Consider the following 23,312-nt stretch of genomic DNA (forward strand, 5'->3'; position numbering starts at 1 on the left):
AAGCAGTAAGGACGGAAAAGTTAATAACATGCATCGAAACCAGGCTCACACATCAATTTCTGGTGATGACAGAGACACCTTTATCGTTGTCCTGCAAGACAGGAATCACAGCATCCTACCTCTATTGGGAACTGACCGCTCTAACCTGACCCACCCTCCAAATCCCTCACCTTCATAGCCATTAATCAGCGGCCAGATTTTAAACCTAAGAACATTCTGGAAACCCTCTATAGTCCTCCCGGCAAAAACATCCTGAATCCTGCAATCATTTGATCCACATCTAGTCCTTCTTTGATATCCACGTTCAGTTAGCGTGACACATGAGGATTCCTCCTTGTACGTGTACTGCCAAGCTTTGTACAGACTCCTCCCATTTTGTTATCATCTGCACTCTCTGAGCGATCCTTTATCCATACCAGACACAACTGGTTTATACAGTCACATGGGTATTGAAGACGTTGGCTTTAATTCCTGCAAGACAGAACTTTTTTAATGATATCTTACGCACATGCTCAAGAGTCCCCGCAGGAAACAATCATTGTCCAAGGACTGACTTTTTTTTTTTTTTGGGATATTAATGAGGCTCTTATACGACAAGAGAGTGTTTCAAAGCGCCACAATGCACAAGGGAAGGGACCAAGGGAGCAAATAAACAATTACAATGAATAAATCGAAACAAACAGCGGTACTATTAGGCCTTGTGAGATTCAGAGTGAATAGAAAAAGGGGAAAAAATGGGTGAGAGTGAGGTGGGCCTAAGTGCTATTAGGGGCCCCTACAGGAGGAAGTGCCAGCGGTTCCCGTTGGGGAGGTAACAGGTAAGTGCATGGGCAGAGACATCCCATGAGGAGAGGGAGGTCTTGCGCCCCCAACGGGTAAGTACAGGGCAGAGGGAAACCACCTGACAGGCAGGAGTGGGTCCAGAGGGCAGTGCAGGGGCGGAGTGCTGAGGGTGATTGGGCAGAAGGCCAGGACCCTATTGGACTCTTGAGAGACCAGGCCACGAAACACAGAGACAGAGGGGATGATTAGCACGGCAGGGGGAGAGAGAAGGAGGAGGAGAAGAGAAAGGTCTTGAGTTGTTTTCAGAACTTGAGGTGGTCGGGATCAAGACAGAGAGAGGGAGACTGTTGCATTGGATGGAGCCGGCTCAGGAGAGAGATCTGCCCCCAGCTCTCTGCTTGGAGAAGCGTTTGATCAGCAGAGCTGGAGCCAGAAGATCGAAGGGATCTGGAAGGAGAGTATTTAGTGAGACAGAGTTGCAGGTAACATGCTCCCAGGCCCCAGACAGCCTTGTGGATGATGCAAAGCGTCTTGAATGTGATCCTTGTAACGACCCAGAGCCAGTGGATTGATTTTAGAGCTGCAGAGATACTGCCCAGGGCTTGAGGCCAAGAATAGGTCTTGCAGCCCTATCCTGGATTAGTTGAAGGGGATGTAGCGAAGAAAGAGGCAGGTTGAGGAAGAGGCTGTTACAATAATCCAGGCTGGAGAGGACTAGAGCTCTAGAGACATAGCTTCTGGGAAAAGGTGAGGAAAGGTAGAAAGTGAAGTTGAAAGCTGGCCTTCTTGGCAAGATCCAAGATGTGAGGAGTAAAGGAGAGAGAACAGGTGGAAGATGTCCCCAGGTTTTCTGGCATCAGTGGAAGGAGAGGGAGGTGAGCCCTTAGAGGGCAGCCAGAGTGCAGGAGGGAAATGGACAGCAGGTGTCCCGACATTGCCCCAAGCAATTTGGCCTTTCAGTTATTAATCGGATACCTTACTGTCTTCTTGGGAAATCTGCACAGTTTAGTACAGTTTTAAGATGCTCCCTTGGTTTGAGGTGGGTAAACGTTTTAAAATCAATGCTTCACATGACCTGTAGGTGTCCAGTCATATTTTCAAAACCGTAGTTTCGACATACACAAGTTCTGAATAAAAAGTTTTGAATAAAAAAGTTTCGAATGCATTTTTTCATGTTATGGGTTTTGTTTTAGTTTCGTGTAGAAAAAAAAGTTGGTTTTAAAAAGAAAACGGTGGGTTGGGGTGGGTTGGGGTGTGGGACCCCCCCCGCCCATTAACCCCCCCCCGCCCATTAAAAAAAGAAAATGCTTTCAAAACTTTTTTTTTCCGAAGCTTTTGTGTCAGACCTTTTGTATGTCGAAACTTTGACTGTCGAAACTATCACTATGAACCGACCTGTAGCCACACAGTCCCAGTCTTGCCTTTCCCTAATGTTGTATCTTGTGCGTTCTTTTCAGAGGAGAGGAAAGTGCCGGAGTAAAGCCTGCCAGTACCCGGACACCACTGGGGCCCCAAGGTCCAACCACACCATCAGGACCACCACAACATTTCACAAAGGAGGTGAGAAAGCCAAGTGAAGGGATTATACAATGTGCAACCATTGTGACAGGGACGCCTAGAGTAAAAAAAATGACATGTGTGTGAGTGAACCTTCGGAGGAGTTCATGGCATAATTAACATTGTAAGCGTGATGCATGGGTTATCAGGGCATGTGCCGCATGACACTGTGCACATACATTCATTTTGAGAAATAGTATACATGTTCTATAGTTAGCGTTGCATTTCCTAAGGGGAATTGTCTTGCCAGCCAACTGTAAAGTGGGTGTGCTACAAATCGGATGGTGCCTTATGCGCAACATGCAGAATGCACTCAGAAAAGGAATGAGGGAGTTGTGAAGGCCTAGTTATGAGCCTCCATCTCTTAGGTGTCACAGGTGTCTGCTTGTCACATGTATAGGGGCAGGTATAATTCATAATCGATGAATGAATGGTACTGGAGATACCTAGTTGAACTAGTGATGGCTGATGGTTGACTGAGTGATGTAATGACAGATATTATTCAAAACAAAGGGGGGGTCTGGGAATCTCTCTACCAGCACGAACACAGCCTAAGGACCTGTTCTTGGGTGAATAACCCCTGGGAGAGACTCTACCAAGTCTTTAGCTCACTGTCCCTTTCACAGAGAAGAAATTTCCCCGCATATCAGCCTTTGTCCTGCCCAAGGGCAGTCCAGCGCCGAAATGCTAGGCAATTCTCCTCTGAACAAGAGTACCATCAGTAACCCCATACACGTGTTTCAGCCTTGTTGGGCATCATCAGTGAGGTGGAGCTGTGCCTCTCTAAGTACAGTGAGCAAGGGGTCCACGTCTGGATCGCCCTGTTAACTTAGGGTGAAACCCAAAGTTAACTTATTCAAAACAAAGGGGGGTCTGGGAATCTCTCTACCAGCACAAACACAGCCTAATGACCTGTTCTTGGGTGATTAACCCCTGGGAGAGACTCTACCAAGTCTTTAGCTCACTGTCCCTTTCACAGAGAAGAAATTTCCCCGCATATCAGCCTTTGTCCTCCCCAGGGGCAGTCCAGCGCCGAAATGCTAGGCAATTCTCCTCTGAACAAGAGTACCATCAGTAACCCCATACACGTGTTTCAGCCTCTCCCAGGGGTTATTCACCCAAGAACAAGTCATTGGGCTGTGTTCGTGTTGGTAGAGAGATTCCCAGACCCCCCTTTGTTATGACAGATATTATAGTGGCGAATGAAGAAAGAGATGTTAGTTGGTTCACAGAGGGCCCATGTGGCACAATCTAAGTGGAGGACAAAGGGAAGCACGAGAGGCGATGGCTATGTTCACTATCTGGCAGTGGGTGGATAAGAGCATGGCAGTTCTGGGGGTGATACATGGCTGACAAAGGCAGATGATAATACAGCCTTGATGTGCAATTGTTTAGTAGATTGATTGGAGACAGGTGATAACACCATGGGATAGTTTGTGACAGAGGTCAACAAATAATTTGGTATTAATGGAGGGTGGATTGGTTTATTGACAGGTGACTTGTGATGAGATGGCAGGGATGTTTGATTTGGTAATGAACCCAGGGCAGGTGATATTTTGGTGATCATGGAGGATGGTTATATGGCTGACAGAGGGTAGATAAGAAAATGATGGTGGTTGGTATATTCATTAATATATACAAAGTATAGCATGTTGGTGATAGTGGTCGCTAGGCTAATTCAAAGAGGATAACATGGTGGTGAGGAGGGTTGGTAGGTTAATTCACAGAGGACAGAGGATAGCATGCTGATGATGGGGGTTGTATGCTGATTGAGAGGGGACAGAGGATGGCAGCGTGGTGATTAAGGAAGGCTTTTTAATTGACAGAGGACTGATGATAATATGCTAGTGATAGAGAAATCTCAGCGAATAGGTGATTCAATTGTTGGCGGAAAACACTGGGATTGACAGGACAAATGATAACTTTTGGGGTGTTGGAAGAAGCACAAAGAGTTTGGGTGATAATGCAGTCGTGAGAGAGGGTGGCTGTGTGATACAGGTCACAGGATAATTCATGCTTCTGGGGAAGGTGCTAGATGATTGACAAATGAAGTATGACAATTTGTTGGGAATTGTGGGTGTTTTAGCCAATTGTCGAGAAGATGATAACACAAGACCAAATCAAATCAAAAATCATTTTCAAAAAAGCACATGAGTAAATTGTATGTTATGCCATCCAATGTTACTGCACCCATCACCACCTAAGTGGCCTTGTGGGAAATGAGCCTTTCCTGAAAGGTAGCTTATTGTGGGCTGGCAGCGTGTTGCCAGACCTTCGTCTCTGGATATTCGAAAGAGGGTTGTGTCAGTGGCTTGGCTGAATACAGGAGATAATTAAGCAGTTATAAAAGATGTGTTAGATGACGTTTAGGAGGGATTTGTGGATTGATATAGGGCACGAATATCATAGTTCTGGCTCTTTGATTGATGATTACTGTCAAGGGGTGGAGTTTGCAGGCATCCCAGAAGCCCACTTAATATCCCAACTGAAGCAAAATCCTCAAGGAAGGCTTTGGTCACCTAGTGGCTGGGAATTCCACCACCCAGGGTGCTAGGGGTTGTAGCACCTGGAAGCATACAAAATACTTTCCATGACCCCCCAAAAAGTTGCCCAGGCTGCGATCGCAGCATTCCGACTGCACAGCTCAGCCATGGAAACATGGCCATGGAGGGGAATGCCAAAATGAAGTGGCCGTTCAAGTAACAGCGGCTGTGGATCTGTCAGAGCGCTGTCAGACTCAGGCGCCACAATCCACCTGCCTCTAACCAATGATAGGTGGGAGAGCAGGGCAAGGGAATGGTGCCATGGCAGGGAGAAGGCAAGAGAGTGTGGGGGCACCAGCATCAGGGACCTCCTAAATTAGACCAGCTGGTCAGAAATGAGGAAACATGAGCTAAGAGTACCTGGATTTGCTTGAGAATCTGCCACTCTGATTGTCTGTGACTATCAGCATGTTCTATTCAGGGTGTAATGAATGCTACAGGATTTGGCCAACTGAGATATCAATTGATTTGCATAGGGTTAAAAAAAGTAGTACGAATATTTAGCAAATGTTTCTCTTTCGTTCCAGGTACCGACAGCACCGGGTGGACCACAATTTCCTGACAGTGTTTCCCCTTCTCCAATGGGTACCATTTTATTTTTCCAAATTTTCAAAACATGGTAATCTCATATGATGCCTAGAAAACTCGGTCATGTAACGGTTAGCCACGACATTAAAATGAAAGTTGTGTATGAAGACGAGCCTCCGTTAGTGGGAATCACACAGCTCATCTGCACATTTCACTGGGGGTCGTGTGTGTTTAGCGGGGCTCATGTTGAATCGCAGCTGCGGATAGCACGTGCCCCTTCGCCTCAGAATGAATGCGAACCCTTCTGCTTGGTGGTTTCCATGAGATTTTCACCTACACTGAATACTTGACGTCTATTTGGTCTACCCTCTACATTGGGGCTTGTGGGTGGTGGCCGATTCTAGTTTTTTCACAAGTTGAGTAATGCTGTTTGGGCGCAGATGCTAACTCTTGAGTATTGAAGACTAACGATTCAACGATTGGGAATTTCCATTACAGGTTGAGAAATGTGGGTACTTTATTTCATTTCCTCCAGATTCTGTAACATATTTCAGACTGCAATAGTCTTATATTAGATATCTTGTATTTTGAGATATAAATAGGCATATATGTAACTGGTATATGCAACGTGCATTGAGTTGAAATTTAGCCATCTGGTGTTTTGGGCTCTCAAGCAAATTCACCTTGTGTGCCAGGGTCTCTTTTAAGAGAGGGCCAAGTTATACATTCACTAGAAGAATTGTAATCTGAGGTGATCTAAGAGGTGAAAGGTTGGGTTGGGTTGGGTTAGGTTGCTTACCTTAGATCTCATGCTCTGTCATTGGCGAGAAATAGTTTGAATTGCTGTGTTCTTAAGTGCAGGCATTTGGGGCTGGGGTCTGAGACTTTGCCCTCGTGGTTTGAGGCTGGAGACTGGTTTCACACTTGTGGATAGTTGTCCTGTTTGTGGACATTTGTCCTGTTTGTTAGTCACTGATGAACCGCAAGCACTGTTGTTAATTCCAGGAACCATTCTCAGCTGCTCCAATAAAAAGTGTGGAAATAAAATGTCTGCTGCTTTGATGTCAGCGCATGCAACTCCCTTTCACTACTTTAGACCTCGCCATTTCAGAGGAAGTGTTCTGTTCCCCTGTATTTCTTTGTATTGGTAATTTAAACCACGCTTTATGCAGGACTTTCCACCTTCTGAGCACCAGAGAAGGCAGAACATTCATATTGGACAGCATCATCCTGTTGCCTCTTAGCCATCCTCCTGGCAATCCCACTCCTGTACGCCAGGTCCGTGGCTGAATGATGTTGGAAAGGAAGTGGCACTCACACTCTGACTCGTGGTACTAAGAACCTGTAAAGACAACTCTGTTCAACCTTCTCTGCAAATAATTGCGTTAAGACCTTGCGTTGCTACACCGCTTGTTCATAACACCTCCACAGAACAGTCCCTGAAGAGCATCGCACTTTCAATCGCACAACTAGTGCGTAGCCCCAACTCTCAACTCTACTTTGACTCCGAAGAGATTGTTGGGTCAATCAGGGCGCCATTAACTGGCTCACATGATAGACCGGCCGACCTGTTAGTATAATCCAGCAGTCTGCAACTTTTGGCTCTCCAGATTTATTTTGGACTGCAGCTCCCATCATCCCTAACCAGCATAGTCAATTACCAGATATAACGGGAATTGTAGTCTGAAAGCAGCTAGCAAGCCAAAGGTTGCAGGCCCCTGGTCTAATCAACCACCCATGAAGTGGGTGGGGGTGGCAGGTTAATGTAGGGCTGAGGGAGGGTGGTGGGGAGTACCTGGTTGAGGGCAAATGAGAAGGTCTAACATGAGGGTGGGGCACAAAGCAGTCTGGAAGTGGTGGTACAATTCTGGGATGGGGAGCAGAGAAGTTCGGGATTTGGGGAAGAGGAAAAGAACGGGGAATAGCAGGGGAAGGAACAGGGATTAGAGAAAGGGGAGAATGGGTGGAGGAATACTTGGATCAGGGAAGGAGAAGAAAAAGATGCAAGGGAAGGCGGATGGTAAGACAAGCAGCATGGGTGGTGGGTGGGGAGTTGGAAGGGTGATTCAGGGGCCGGCCCCCCGATGAATGAGTGGAAAAAAAAGGAAGAAAGGACGGAAAGAAGCAAGGAAGAAATGTAGCAGGGAAGGAAGAAATCAAGGTAGTACAGAATAAGAAGGGAAGGAAGACAAAGAGAAGAAATGCAAGAAGGAAAAGACGAAAGGAAGAAGGAGGAAAGCAAATGGCGAGAAGGAAAGCAGAAGGAAGGGGGATAAACATTAAAGCAAAGCAAGTAGGAAAGGAATGACGAAAGGAACAAAAAGGAAGAAAGGAAGGAAAAAGGAAATTAAAAATGAAGAAAGAAGGACAAGTAAAGAATTAAAACATCAGAACTCAAAGAGGATAGATACAAATGCATGAAAATAAAAGGAACACAGAAAGTAAGAAGTAAAAGAAGATATGAATAGGGAAGAAATAAAGGCAAGATTGTCATTTTCAAAATTACAGAAGAAACAATATACCCCGAAGAGCACAAAATGGTGATCAGTCATCGTGCTCTCATTTCAAGTTATGCATGTCGTGATCACTTCGGACCCATCTGTTTATATGGCGAGCCATCTGGAACAAACATTATACGTAGAACCATCTCAAGCGACTAGAACCCTCACTGCTCTGCCGCCAACCCAAATAACCCCAGGAAATGGGAGGCCCGCACACTCGCACCTTTCAAGAAACAGGCTAGAGCCGCCCCCGCGGTTACAAAGAAGGGAAAAGGCTGGACCGGAAGCTGAACAAGAAACATGTCCGACGTGTGGAAATATGGCCTTCTCATCTTACACCATTGCCAAACACAACATGGAAAACAAAATAATGCCAGTGTTGTGAAGTTCCATTTCACCACATTGGGTGCAGCTGGTAGCCATGAACAACACAACATTGAATACAGGCATGATCCGTAAAGCGGATATGCCCCACCACAGGCGTCTACGTGACATGACAGACAACACAACCTTTGCTCTCCTTGTTTACCGGATGTCCCTCAGTACGGTTTATGGTCATTTCATCTAAAACCATTGCATCTAATGCCATTCCGCTGTAACTACTTCCCGAGAGGGGACACTAACTGTAAATTAATTCTTTAATGTTCTTTTAGTGGAATCGCATCAAGCTAGACGCTAGCCTCATTTTTGGTTTGTCATATTATGGGCTTGCTCTCCGATTCACCTAGTGGGTGTATCTGGGTTTTTAGGTTGTACTTTGACTATGATCCATGTTCTATGTTGCTTGTTGTTTGTATTATTCTTTTTTACGTTACACCCCATCATGCCTACGGGTCCATTGTGCGCTATATAAATAATATAAAGTAAAGTAAAGTAAATTCCATCAACACTTTTCCATCTAAAAAATGTCCATCTAATGCATTTTTTTTTCAAATCTTTTCGGGGGGGGAAACTCAGTTTTTTACCCTTTAAAGTACACCTGAAGAAAAAATAACCCTTTAACCCCCAAAAACATGCATTAGATGGACATTTTTTAGATGTAAATATTTCGATCGAATGGTATTAGATGGAATGGGTTTAGATGAATTGACTAGATACCCCTCAGTACCCGTTAGTGGCATATATGACTGTAGTTGATAGAACCCAACTACAATTCTATACGTTAGGTGGTATCACTTTTATTGTAAGCTGCAAGTCACTACAGCTTGATATTAGTTTGCATGTTCACTCTCATGGCATTGCAGCAGTGAGCAACCAACATGAGTGTACACACCCGTGACCAAGCAGCATTCAATCACTTCTCCCCTTCCTCCATCTCAAAGAGGGGAGGCCCATCCTTTCCTCAGATCTCTGAAGACCCCCCGGAAGCAGTGGTCACTTCTGACTTGCCACCATGACTTTTTTAGGTCTGTAGAGACCTGAGGGAAGCAGAAGACCCCTGCAGCCATCCGTGGCTCTGCCGCTGTGACAGAGCCTCTCCCCCGAATACAGTGACATCTCTCTCCCAGACAGGGGACGCACATGTAACCAGAGGGAGGGTGGGGTGAATGTGGGCGCTTTCAAATTCTATCCGTAGGTAAGGGGGGTAGCCCAGAGGTGAGGGTGGGCAAAGTGCGTGACGTCTTTTAAAATAGTTCTAGTTAAGGGTGCATGGAATGATATGATATGATAGGTCATTTATAAGGCACTTAATACCCAGAGGTTTCTAAGCGTGGACCCGGGGATCAAACCTGTGTTGCTCCATCCGGTCTTGCTTCCAAGGCGAGCACTTTGCCCCTTAGCTATCCTCCCAAGATCCCTGAGGGTTTGAGGGAGGTTGGCAGGATGTCATGTTTTTTTCAAATATATATTATAACAGAACCACTGGCAAGAGCCCTGGCACAGATGGGCGAGGAGGGAACAAGGGGTCAACGAGTTGTTTTGTATCACATCTTGTGTATACGTCACACATGCCTATCGTTCTCACGCTTTGACCACCTAATTTGTGATGACGGAGCAGTCAAAAGGAAGGCGGAGGGATAACGCAGCCAAAAACAACACCACAAAAATGACACATTCTAGACAGAAATGCATGAACAGGTTTTTGGTTTGCATCTTGCGGTTTCTGACTGAATCATAATCAACTCCATTCTATTTTCCTTGCCTTGGATGGCACATGGTATTTCCTGGTGGACAATCTCACCAGTGGTAATTCTGTCACAATAGTCATGGAAAGAGACGGTGGTGCGGGCAAATATCTCCCCTGGCTCTCATCATATCCCTATGCTTTTCCCGGCCTAGTGCCCACAAAGTACAAAAATGGCCTTGACTGGTGCCCCATCAGAATCCCTTCACAGCTGCCTCACATCCACATGTCTATACGATGACAGTGTAGTTGATCAATTTTTTCTTCACTACTTGAAAAAGTTGTATTTAAAATAATGATAGTGTGTAGCGTTTCTATGGCAGAATTAGCTTTAGATGATTTTCTAATTTGCCAGTTTGTGTTTTCTGTCAGTAATCTTCTATAGCCCTTCAAATAACTATAGTCTGTTTTGAACCACCAGTAACACCTTGACCGCTGAACAGAAAGACTACTTGGCGGCTGTTTACCAATGATCCTCTTTCCTCCGCTGCTCCCCCCGCTTTGTTCTCTAGGTCCCTGCGATTCGGCCCTTGGCCTCGAGGATGGCAGAATCCACTACCAGCAACTGACTGCCTCTTCTCACAAGGAGAACAACCCACCCGACGCCGGGCGACTGAACATTGTGCCCAACATGTGAGTTTAGCTCTGCCTCCAATCAGTAATGGTGCCAACTCTCTGGTATTTTACACTGCATGAAAATCATGGTTTACAAATTTGGTAAACTGCATGCAATACCTTACATTTACAATGTTTGCTCTTTTGTAAACCTAACCAAAATTATGGTTGAAAGGTTTACACATTTTTGTGCACCATTAAAACAAAAGGTATACAACATTGTTGTAAACTATGTAATTATTTTGTTAATGGTTTACAGAACATTTGTAAACCTTTGAAACCATAGGTTGGGTATGATTTACAAACAAACAAACCATTGTAAACAAAAGGTTTTGCACATACTTTACATTGTTGTAAAATGTTTGCAAACATAGTGTACGCTCATTCAAATGTTGTGTAAACTGCAAGTAGACGTTATGTTTGCAAATTGTTTACAATAGCTGTGTAAACTGTTGCAAAGTTGAGGTTAAGCAATGGTTTACCAATCTGAGAACATTGGTAAACTATCATTTTCATGCATTGTTAGGTGGGAGTTCCCGACCTAGGTTTGTGCTATGAACATAAATAAATAATAATGACATGTTAATATGTTGACCTTTGGTAAGGATTTGAAAGTTCAAGTGTAAAATGTCCAATTCTCTGTGCAAAGTGCAATGTAACTTTGTTCTGTTTTTTCTTTTTTCATTCTTTTTCTTTCTATGTTAATTGTTTCTTCCATGTATTCTCTTACATCTATCCCTATGGGAAGCTCGCTCCACTGGGCTGGCCTTAATAACAGTTATTTTATCAGAAATTAAAAAGAGGGAACCGAGCATAGCCTGATCAGAGAGGCCATCTTGCATATTGCAATTATGGCTTTAACTCTAGGTAGCCACACCTGAGATTGGGTCAAATAAAATGTTGGTTAGTTCTTCTGGATTACAAAGAGTCACAATATCTTTTCAGCAGTGTCCCTGGAAAAGCTTGCACATTTATTTCCGCAAAGTAGAAGATATGTGGTCAAGTAACAAATGACAAAAGAGCATGTTTATGAGAGAGTCACTTGTCAAAGAGTCATGCCTGAGTCTGGGACTTTGTTACAGGCCAAGTCACTGATCAAAGGGGAAAGATTGAATTGAGTAAATTAGCATCAGAAGGTGAAATGACTTCTCTAAACATCCCCCAAGTTCTGGGAATAGTGTTTTCTATTGAAGAGTGACTCATACACAGGCTGTATGGTGTCACCGGATATCCTTCCCTCTCAGCATAAACATAGACCTGATAAAGTTGTACCTCTGTGTCATGTGGGATTTAATCTAACAACCTCTTTGTGTTCTTAAATTTTGCAATACCTATTCAAGAGAACACTGTTTCTTGAATCAAATTAAAAAGTGTCTCTTTAATGTGATGGCTTCCAAAAATGATGTTAGCAATTGGCTACCAAATCTGATTTGATAATTTCAAAGATATGAAACAAAATCTAGGTCCAAAAGAATGACACTTTTATCAAGTTCACAAACACACGCAGATGATCCCCCATTTCTCTGCACCTTATGCCCCCCTGTTTAAACCTGTTAGACAATACATGGGTTCTCTGAGGGGTATTCTCTAGTTTGCAAATAGTGAAACATTGACACATGGTCAGAGCATTCACCTTTTCCCAATTTGACCAGGCAGTCGCAGGTTTCACGTGACATAGTTTCCATGATAGCCCGTAACACTGGGAAACAGCATGAGGTAGGTACTACTTTTTGGAAAATGAGCCATGCAAGCTGTTATATTTATTTTCTCTCTCGGCACTGTGCACCTGGCCACCCTCTGTCCTCCGGGCAAGGGTACCTGCTCACCCTGCCACCTTCCTGCACTACCTGTGGGCCACTCCTTGCACTGGGGCCTGTATCTGTACCCATACAGTCCCCACTCAACCCCCCACTTTTCTTCTGCACTTATCATATATACCCTGTTGGCTAAACCCAGCACTTGGCACTTGCTGTCTGCACCAACACTGTTTTTTTCCTCCTTAATGTTAATGTTAATGTTAAAGGTCATTTGTACTGCGCACTATCACCACCGGAGTGGTCCCCTGGCGCTTTATTTATTTATTTATTTTATTTATTATTAATTATCTGTTTTCTCTGTTCCGCACTTTCCACTCTCCCCCTTTCATGCACTTTTCCCCTTTTCCCTTTCCCATGCACTTGCGCGTTCTCAATGTCACTGGGCCTAGTAAGATCGTTGTTTTTGTTTTCCCCTGTTCCCCTTCCTTCCCGTGCTCTGGAACACTTGTGTATGAGCGCGATATAACTTAAATAAAATATCATATCATATTGAATTCTGTTTTTTGGCCGAGAGGTGCAAAGTTCTGATTTGCAAATGCATAAAGCATCGAGTCAGAGGTAGTCGGAAATGCTATTGTAGCCTCCATGAACTCCTTTTGAGATTGTGTTGGGCAGGATAAACATGTTAATTTGAGTCAATTGGTCCCAGCACGTTCTTTGCCATTTGAGTGCTTGTAAGGTAGGAGCCAAACAGGCTGATGTCGGCCCGTATTAACCTGGAAATCTCGTGGAAAGATGAACTGAGGCTAGCTGTTATAAACAGTCCCATGTGATAATGTCCCCTTGGAAAAAGTCACCAGGTAGGCGACTTTTCCCCTGCACCCCTAAAAGCCTTCCCCACATATTCCAGGATGGGTAAAAAAATGTATTCTCCAGTCCTAGAATATTTGGGAAACGTGCTTGATTTTCGTGGGAACGCACATTTGGGGAAATGTCGCCCCCTAGCGAGCTTTTGCCAGGCGACATTATCACTGGATACCTAATACACCTGCTTGCATAGTGTGAAAGCAGGTAGATGGAGAGGGGGAGAAACAGGGAACAAGAAAACGGAAGCGTTTCTATACTATGGGCCTCATTACGAGTTGGGCGGTAACTATTAGCGCCGGATCGCGGGTTTGGCGGTAATGGAATTCCCCATTCCCCACTGAGCCCATTCGGAAATGCCCCATTCCCCATTGGGCTCAATGGGGAATTTTCGCCGCCGGCGGTAACGGCGTGAATTTTCGGCGGATTCCCCCCAGCTCAGAGCTGGGGAGAAATCCGCCAAAGCCCTGATTTGGCGGACCCTTAAATCCGGCGGTAATAGCGCAACCGCCATATTTAAGGGTTACCGCCTAACTCGTGATGAGGCCCTGTGTATGGTATGAGTTGAGGAAGTGAAGAAGGGGGCGGCTGAGGAAACGGAAGGTGGGGAGGACATCAAGAAACTGAATAGTAAATACTGCAGCAGTGTCGTGGTGGAGGTGGTTGGGGCTCTGGGAATCTGAACACGTCTACCGGCTTGAATGGAAAAGGCAGAAGGGAGTGCAATTATAAGCCACACTCTAGTCACAAAGGTTGAAGTCTAGGCATGAAGACATGAGAAAACAACAAGTCAACGAAATGAAAGCCGGGAAAACTGTGGCCCGGTGGGGATAACGAACCAGAGTATATAGTAATGACAACGCAATATAGTATACGTAGCACAATGTAGAGATACAGTGCCCACATGAAACACAGGAAGCGTTCCACCCTGCCCCCTCCCCAGTTCTCCATGCACATGGGAAATCTGAGAAAGCTGTACACTGTGATGAGATTTTGACCACCAACAAACCTGCACAACGGGGGTCCTATCTAGGCCACCCTCGCATAGTCTCCAACAAACCATGTCTCTCGAACCCAGAACGCCGCCCATCTCCCCCAGGAAGAAAACATCCTGTGCCCTCCCTCTCTCCGACACCGCTTCTGTCGTAAAGCCCGATAATCATTGAGAGGTTCCGCGCAGCCTGCCCAACTGGACTCTGCCACCCAAACCAAACAAAGGAGTCAGCCAGGTTCAGAGTAACTAGATAAGCACATGAAAGAAGTGGTTATGAAGGGAGCCCCTGGCCTCCTGCCAGTGTATACGGCCATTCCTGGACTCTGAGCCACCAGACCACCCTCTGGTTAAAAGAACCATCTTGAAAAGATGGCTCCCTTGCTCTTCCCATCCCTGCGTCCTTTGGTCACATTAGTCATCAGGTGTTCTCCTATCTGCGATCCTTTAATTAATGTATAATTTGGGAGATTGATCTAGAGATCAATCTGTGGTACTCAGTTTCCTACTGCGTCCTCCATGTCCCCACCCGGTTTCACCACCTGTGCCACCTATCACCCTCTATCACCCCCGCTCCAGACTGCACCAGGGAGTCGACTGCCCGTGGGCAATAGAGCTGGTACAAATAGACCAAACAATGCCCACATTACAGCTGTGCCCCACCACCCTCGGGTCTCTCTTCCACGCCACCTTTCCTATCCAACAGCAATAGCCGGTCAATGATAAAACAACTAGAAAACAAGAAATGGAGATGCTTTGTGCTTAACCAGAATAAAAATACAAGGAAAATGCCCCCCGTAGACACTGCAAACTCAAAACGAAACACAACACTGAAATCACAATAAACAGATCAAAAAGAAAAACAAGCATTACAAAAAGCGGGCGAGAAGGGAGGAGTGCTGGAAAGAGCAATACTGGGTCTGTGCCCATAATGTCCACTTGTGTCTAGCGGAACCTGTGATGTACAGAATGCAAGTAACTGGAACCTATACAGATGTATATATGTACAATAAAGCTTCCTGGACTAAAAAAATAAAAAAGTGAAAAGAGCAATACTGTGCTGAGCACGCATTCATGCACACGGATGTCAGTTATACCTGCTTGGGCATTTTGCTAGTTTCCTTAAAGCCCCCTGCCCAGTCCTGCATCTGCGGCACTGATCTGTTTGTCTAATTATTGAGCCCTGCTCTACTCTTTCCGCTTCCAGTTACTGTAGAGGTGTTTAACCTGCTGCTACCCAGATGAGTGTAACCTGATGAATCGCCTCCCGCGCTTTTCTGCAGGAATCCGGTTCCTGTAACGCGTCCGGCCGCTCCCAGGAATACGCTCGCCACTTTTGCAACCAGGTTCCGGTGGCAGTGGTCGAAGTAGGTGGGAGCATTTGGGAGCGGTGCACCTGTACTTTTAAAGTTACGTTTTACTGTTCCTATACTTTTATTTTCAAACGAAACCATTCCAGAACGGTTCCTTTTTAAAATAAAAGTGTAGGAAGAAGTTGAAACTTGCACTTCAAGGCACGGCAATGATTTTTCCCTTAAACAGAAGGCGCATTTGTTTAGGGGTTTGTATGGCACGTGGGAGGGTGCGTAGCAATGGGGATTTTGGGGAGTGGGGACAGGCCAGCAGGGAACGTAGTTCCACTATGTTAGGCAGAAACCTGTGCCGTTCCCTTAGGGACCACTGCAAAAGATTTGAGACTACAGGTGTTTGGCAGTAAACCCACTTGGTAGCAGTCTGAACCACACAGATTCACTTGGTAGCTGTGGCTGAGCAGTCAGACTTCCCTCAAGAAGAGTTAGACAGTATGTAGAGTATACACAATAGGTACAGAGATACAGTAGCACAAGCAAACACTGACCAGAGCTTTGGTGTAAAAGTATATAATTATTTATTTAAAGATAGACTTGTAAATTACACTAGCAAAAAAAGAGGTAAGTAAATTCAGCATATAGTCACTATTATATATATACAACCCTAATTACTTATTAGACAAGTCTTAGTGAGAAACACCACTTATTTTCAGACAGAGGTGAGCGCTTAACATAAGATGGCACTCTAATAAGTTATAAAAAAAGGGAGCGAAAAAGCCAGAGTTATGGAAGCACACAAGTTTCAATACTTTTAAAAGAACCACAGTAAGGCGGGATAGGCAGAGTTCTACTGGAGAGCAAGGGAGTCAATTGCAAGGCCCACTCTTGGAGAGAGCAAGCAGAAGGGGTCCAGGTTCACACAGTGGGGTTATGCCCAAAGAGTCTTGTAGATAGTTTGCGCAAAAAAGGATGAAATTAAAGTCAGGAAAAGTTAGCTAGGTTGTCGCAGGCCAGCCCAGGTTAGAAAGTTTAGGCTTTACTGTCACCCCGAACGATCTGTCGCAAGGGAAGCCAGGTGGGATACAGTACCTTAAGTGTGAAGGAAGCTCCAGCGGGGGCAGTTGTTCCTGGCAGCAGTTCCAAGTCAGTGTTTCATCCAGAGGAAGAGGAGGTCTCGCCGTGGAGGAAAAAAGAAGGTCGTTGCACTGCTATGGAAGAAAGCAGCCGCGGAGTTCTTTCGGTTAAAAGGTACTACCCTTCTCTTCGCGGTAGTGGTAAGCCGTGGTATTCTGGTTGCCGGGGTGCTTGGCACGGGCAAGGCGGCCACGAGATGCTCCAGGAAGGTGAAAAGAAGGCAAAACTGGTTATCCCCACCAGTCAAAGGAAGAAGACTCTCCGGACTGGAGATCTCCTCTGTCGTCAGGAAAAGTGGTGAGACGGTTCAGCAGGGCTCCACCGGTGGTGTTGTCTTTGCAGGTCGGCTCAACTTCTCCCTCCTCAGATTCTTAGGTCCTGTGGCGAATTCTGAAGTTCCAGTCCCCAAAGCCCTGCTTTTATGCAGCACACCCTCATTCACTCAGCCTAGCTGTCAATCAAACATGCTAAGTGGTGAGCCGGCTCACCACTTGGGCCAATCACACAAGAGTGCGACTTGAGTTACCAAGGTAAATTAGTCCAGGGTGCCTAAACCCCCTCCCACACCCCCTGTGGCACCCAGACATAGTGGCACCACTTTTGGAGGCTTCTGTGGAGAAGCCCGCCAAAAATGGAACAAAGGGCTCAACTTGGGTTGGAGTCACAGAAGAGAACACAAACGCCATTTTAGAATTGAGTTCTGGCAAAAAAATACCAACCGGTGAATTAATATTAAATAAATAAGCTGGCGGTATGTTCGAGGCTATAAGAATTAAATAATTAAAGTTGGTAGCCTCGAACAATGGGAAAATCCCATAGAGATATATTCGCGGTCGAATATAAAAAGTAGTATCCACTGCCACCAGCCAAAACTCGATCAGAGGGGACGGAGCTGTGCCCCCCCGAACAACAGACCCCGGGGCAATCAAATTGCCCCGACCAGTACGTCCACAATATGATGGTTTGACTGGTTTCTGTTAATAATTTGGGACTAGTAAAGCCAATGGTGACTTTACATGCCCTGGGAGACAGACAGTAGTCCGTCCCAGGGTATGGAGTCTATGTTGCGGGGTCGCTACGACACCCCTGGGTTATGGCACAGAGGGTGCTGTGTAACCCACATTAAAAACATATGAGACCCTATGGAGTAAAAGACCCCATAGCCCATAAAACACATGGAAAGATAAAGGAACACCTCAAATCATGTCTAAGAGTGGGAGTAAAAAGAGTCTCACTCTTAGCAGGAGAAAAAAAGAAACCCCAAAAATCCAGCAGAGCTGCTGGGGGACTCACTAGGTTTGGGAAAATGAGCCTTTATAGAGAATTCTCCCTAACACACTACTTCTTTTCGTACACTTCGACCACTGTCCTTTGGACTTCTTCATTTCCTTTACATCTCCCTGTATACCAAATCCCAGTCCCACCGCCTGTTGATGGAAGAGAACCGCACTACATGTAGTGCATGACGCATCAGTCATAAATACATTCTCTGAACCAATGTCTGAGGTCTACTTCGATATAACCAGAGACGTTGCTAGAGGGGGGGTAAGTGGGCAATAGCCCCGGGTATTTTGGTTGTAGCCCTGGATAGAAGCTCAGCGGTTAGAACCAAAAGGCGAGCTAGATCGGAGTCCCGACAGTCCAGACATTAACGTAGCCCCGGATCTTTTCCAGACCGAGCAACACTCCTGCAACCATTTCTCTTGACTTTGTCCATTTTCTGGTTCTGTGTTAAATGCTTGAATGCAAACGCTTAAAAATGCAAAAGCGCCAATGAAAGCAGACACAGCAAATGGAGCAACATATTCAGCTAAAATGATACTAATGAAGACCTGGAACTAAGGGCCCGATTTGTGGAATTTTTAGCGTGGCGCAAAGTGACTTTGCACTGGGAACAAACACCCTGATTCGCCGGCCCGTGCAAAGTCTATTTTGGCAGTGCAGCGTGACTTTGCACCGGCGTTTGTTGGCAGTGCAAAGTCACTTTCTGCCAGTGCAAAGGCACTTTGCGCCACGCTAAAAATTCCATGAATCGGGCCCTTAAGAGTGGTGAGGAGAGAATGGCCACAAAGGGGCAATGCAGAATGCTGTTAGAGTGCTGGATAGAACAAAGGAACAGCTGAAAGGGGCAATGCAGAATGCTGGTAGAGTGCTGGATAGAACAAAGGAACAGATGAAAGTGGCAATGCAGAATGCTGCTAGAGGCTGAATAGAACAAAGGAACACCTGAAAGGGGCAATGCAGAATGTTGCTAGAGTGCTGGATAGAACAAAGGAACACCTGAAAGGGGCAATGCAGAACGCTGCTAGAGTGCTGGATAGAACAAAGGAACACCAGAAAGGGGCAATGCAGAACGTTGCTAGAGTGCTGGATAGAACAAAGGAACACCTGAAAGAGGCAATGCAGAATGCTGTTAGAGTGCTGGATAGAACAAAGGAACACCTGAAAGGGGCAATGCAGAATGCTGCCAGTGTGCTGGATAGAACAAAGGAACAGCTGAACGGGGCAATGCAGAATGCTGCTAGAGTACTGGATAGAACAAAGGAACACCTGAAAGGGGCAATGCAGAATGCTGCTAGAGTGCTGGATAGAACAAAGGAACACCTGAAAGGGGCAATGCAGAATGCTGCTAGAGTGCTGGATAGAACAAAGGAACACCTGAAAGGGGCAATGCAGAATGCTGCTAGAGTGCTGGATAGAACAAAGGAACACCTGAAAGGGGCAATGCAGAATGTTGCTAGAGTGCTGGATAGAACAAAGGAACACCTGCTGTTTTGATGGGAACGAAGAATGAATGATAAATACTTAGGGCCTGATTCATGGAATATTTTGCACAGTGCAAAATACTTTTCGCTGGTACAAAGTCACTCTGCATTGCAAAAATACACTTTGCACTGCTCCACCCAGAATCATGGAACCGTGCAAACTGTATTTTTGCCATGCAAAGTGACTTTGCACGGCAAAAAGACACTTTGCACTGTTCCATGAATCAGGGTGTTTGTTGGCAGTGCAAAGTCACTTTGCACCAGTGAAAAGTACTTTGCACTCTGCAAAATATTCCATGAATCAGGCCCTTAGTATTTGTCAGAAATGTTAGGTATTTTTATTTCTTCTTATTGATTTTTAAATGCAACCTAAAATAATGATTCTATGCTCATTTTTGGAGTGCCCATTCATATTAATCTTCCTTTGTTTTTACCCAAGGCTTAAATGTGCAAGAGGTCCAGATTTTGAAATGTGGGTTATGCTGCAAAGTTTGAAACCCCTGTGTCCTTTGTTGTTCTTTTGCAGATTGAATATTGAGCCGGGATGGAGTCCACTAGACAGTGACCGCCAGCCGTACTTTCAGGTGGACTTTCTGCAGCCCACCTTCATCTCGGCCATCGTGACCCAGGGTGGCAGGCAGTCGGGTGGCTATGTCACCAAATACCGGCTGACGTACAGCAACGATGGCGTGCACTACCACAACTACACGGATGGGGTGTACGGGGCACCTCAGATGGCGCAGGTACAAGGAAGTCAATAATACTTTGAGTAGAACTTGAGGGAGTGCATAAGACAGATTCACAGCATAGCTAGGACACATTTTATTGGACCTATTTAAGAATTACCGTAAACAGCCACCCCCTTCCTCTGGCACTTTTCCCTTCCCCTCTCCCCTGCACTTGCGCGATCTCAATGTCACAAGGCCTAGTAACATTGTTTTCTTTGTCCTCCCTTTGTGTCCCCGCCCTTGCCTCGTCGCACCCTGAAACGCTTGTGTATAGGCACGTTATGAATGTCATATCATATCACAAGAAGGGGGCTAATCTCAAGCAGGGGCGTTGCTAGGGGGGGCTAAGGGGGCTATAGCCCCTGATATTTTGGTTGTAGCACCTGATAGAATCTCAGGAGCTACAGCCAAAAGACTAGCTAGCCCCCAATCCCAGCAGTTCCAACATCAGCTTAGCCCCGGGTCTTTTCCAGACGTAGCAACTCCCCTGATCTCAAGCAAAAGTCTTCAAAGATTACACTGATTCCTTAAAATCTAGAGGCCTAACCTCACACTGGCTTCTTTTTATCATCAGTTGCTTTTCCAACACTGTCTGTGCTCATGGACTTATTGGAGTATCCATCTTCCTGCACAGAACATCCCCTCTGTCTTCCACTGAGATCCTGACACTTGCCTCAAGGGATCTACGTGATTTCATTGAGGGTTTTTTCCGAGGACGAATTTGATAGATGTTTTTTTTAGATACATTTCACCACAAAGATGTGCGCGGGAGTCCCTCCACAATCGCACCCATATTACACTAACCCACCCCCACATTTATTTGCAGTGAAATTCAATACAAAAATTTGGATCAAATCGTCCTCGATATGATCTGCTACAATGTGATCAGCGTGCAGCGCATGAAGGACACAGCCCAAGGGGGTTCTGGCCAGGAGGCTCAGGAAAGCATGTCCTCTCAAACAAAAAAATCATTGATTGCCTTCCTGGTCTACATAATGATAACAATGCACAAATCAAAGGGGGCTACTTTTTGGATGTACCATTTTCAGAAAAGTGCAAGTCCTCTTATTCACAACAGTGACCTATGCACTTCTGGAGGGTTGTGTGCCAACACAACTGATGTGCCGCATAGCACGCTGGAATGCATAAGCGTCTGTAGAGCACCCCTACACTAATATGTGATAGGCCTGATTTACTAATAAGAACAACAGGGTAGGTCCAAAGACACAAAGGGAGGTCAATTGCCTTCCCAAACCGTTAAACAAAACTATACTTTAACACAAATACAAAGGTTCTTTGGGAGAAAAATACATTACAGTGCGCATATCAATCATAAATCAACACTCAGTAATTAGAGAAACAACGTGCTAGCTGGCCTTAAGGGAAGAACACCCTGTCCCTGACAGGAGTGTCTGGCCCTAGGTAGCGTATGGTGTAACGCCTATCTAACAGGGATAGCTAAGAAGATCTGTCCCTCGACGCTAACAATTGTAGCACGTGAATCCAATAAAAAACAATCTGTCCATAGACAAGAACACAACCGATCTGGCTGTTAGTAGCCCGGCAGGACTGGTTATTAGATTCTGCCAAAGAACAGCTCAGATTGCTGACACAGCAGCGTTGTCACCTGGAGGATTGTACACTTTAATCCACCCTTGGGTCTAAGAATCACCAGGTGCGATCAGCGTGTCCCACAAAATCAACTGTTTAAAAATTGACATTATTGTCCATCATGTTAAAAAGCTCACTCTGTGTGAGTATGGGTTGTATTTGATCTGTGTGATGTCCCTGTGTTGTTGTACTGGATATCTATAGGGTCATGAGAGCCCTCATGACCCAGGAGGTTGACCGGTTTCGATGGCGGGATGAGTTAGGCCATCTTCTTCAGGACCGTAGTTGTGCGTAGGAACTGAATTCCAGTTTCAGCGTGCCTGAGCATTAAGCACCATGGGCGAACACTGTCATCCCCTGCTGGTCAAGTTGTTGGAGCGAATGAAATTGGCAGGGGGATGCGAAGGTCAAACTCGAAAGTGTTGTTTCTTGCTTGTCTGCTGCCCTGCTGGCCATGAATGTGTGTATTGCTGTTCAGGACGCTGGAATTCAGTTCCTACACACAAATAAGGTCCTGAAGAAGATGGCCGAACTCATCCCGCCATCGAAACCGTACCAGACTAATCCTAATTTAAACCATATATAGAATGCTATTCTTTTCACCACAAGTCTGTTGTTGAGTAAGTATTACTCTATCTATCACTTTTGCAAGAAATAGCAAGTTCATCAATGAATGAAAATGATCCAAATGTAACGTAACGTGATGTAAGGTCCTCTTGTATATCACATAGCTGACATTTTGGTGGCTTCACTGCAAGTGCCTCTACAAGAAAGGAGTTGGGTTGTGCTTTGTTTATTTATTTCATTTAATGTATTTGTAACGCGCTGGAACCACGCCCATAGGCATAGAAGCGCAGAGACAAGACGGACAACAACAAAATCAGACAAATAAAAGAAACATTTCAGTCAACCAAGCCAGAGATTCCAGAGGGGGGAGTCCAAAGCCGCTGTTTGTGGGATAGAAGGAAGACAGATGCAAAACCTAACGTGTTCACGAGTGCACCGAAAGTACCTGAGTCCTGGGTACCAGTATGGTTCAATGTGGTGTGAGGCAGTGCCACCTGTGCGTGTATTTCAATCAGATAGGTGAACACAAGATCTCTTTAAATGACAGGGCTGTATGACCAGGTTAGCCGCTGGCATGGTTATGCGTGTACAAGAGCTACTATAATACCATGTGTGCCATTGGTCTGTGAACATGAATGTAGTATTAGTAGGCAAAGGTCTGGCCTGTTTGGGATGGTCTCTGTGAGTAGTGTAAGATCATAAACAGTAGAGGGTGAGGTCATTTGACTGAAAGTCTGAGATGTGATTTTTGATTAGTGAAGACCCCTGTCATTGGGACGTAAAACTATACTCAACCGACTGGGTGCCAATCTATTGTAGACCTGTGATTGGCTTTTTTCTTCATGGTGTTGTGCACCTCGATACAGAATTATTGGTCCTTGGGTTTTGTTTTGTGGCAAGGGCATGGTAGACTGACCTGACTGGTACTGATCT

The 23,312-nt window shown here is 45.4% G+C and overlaps 1 protein-coding gene across 1 annotated transcript in view; it reads left to right on the forward strand.

Moving 5' to 3' along the window:
- LOC138567897 (SCO-spondin-like) overlaps positions 1–23,312 on the forward strand; it is a 1,036,222-nt gene that overhangs the window by 438,745 nt on the left and 574,165 nt on the right. Inside the window, exons 46-48 of the mRNA XM_069646396.1 lie at positions 2,241–2,356; positions 10,550–10,670; positions 20,000–20,216. Coding sequence (XP_069502497.1) covers positions 2,241–2,356; positions 10,550–10,670; positions 20,000–20,216 — 454 coding nt within the window. The remainder of the gene's footprint in view (positions 1–2,240; positions 2,357–10,549; positions 10,671–19,999; positions 20,217–23,312) is intronic.

The sequence above is a fragment of the Ambystoma mexicanum genome, chromosome 2p (genome assembly GCF_040938575.1).
Source record: "Ambystoma mexicanum isolate Mex_15411 chromosome 2p, UKY_AmexF1_1, whole genome shotgun sequence".
In the NCBI taxonomy this organism is placed as follows: Eukaryota; Metazoa; Chordata; class Amphibia; order Caudata; family Ambystomatidae; genus Ambystoma; species Ambystoma mexicanum.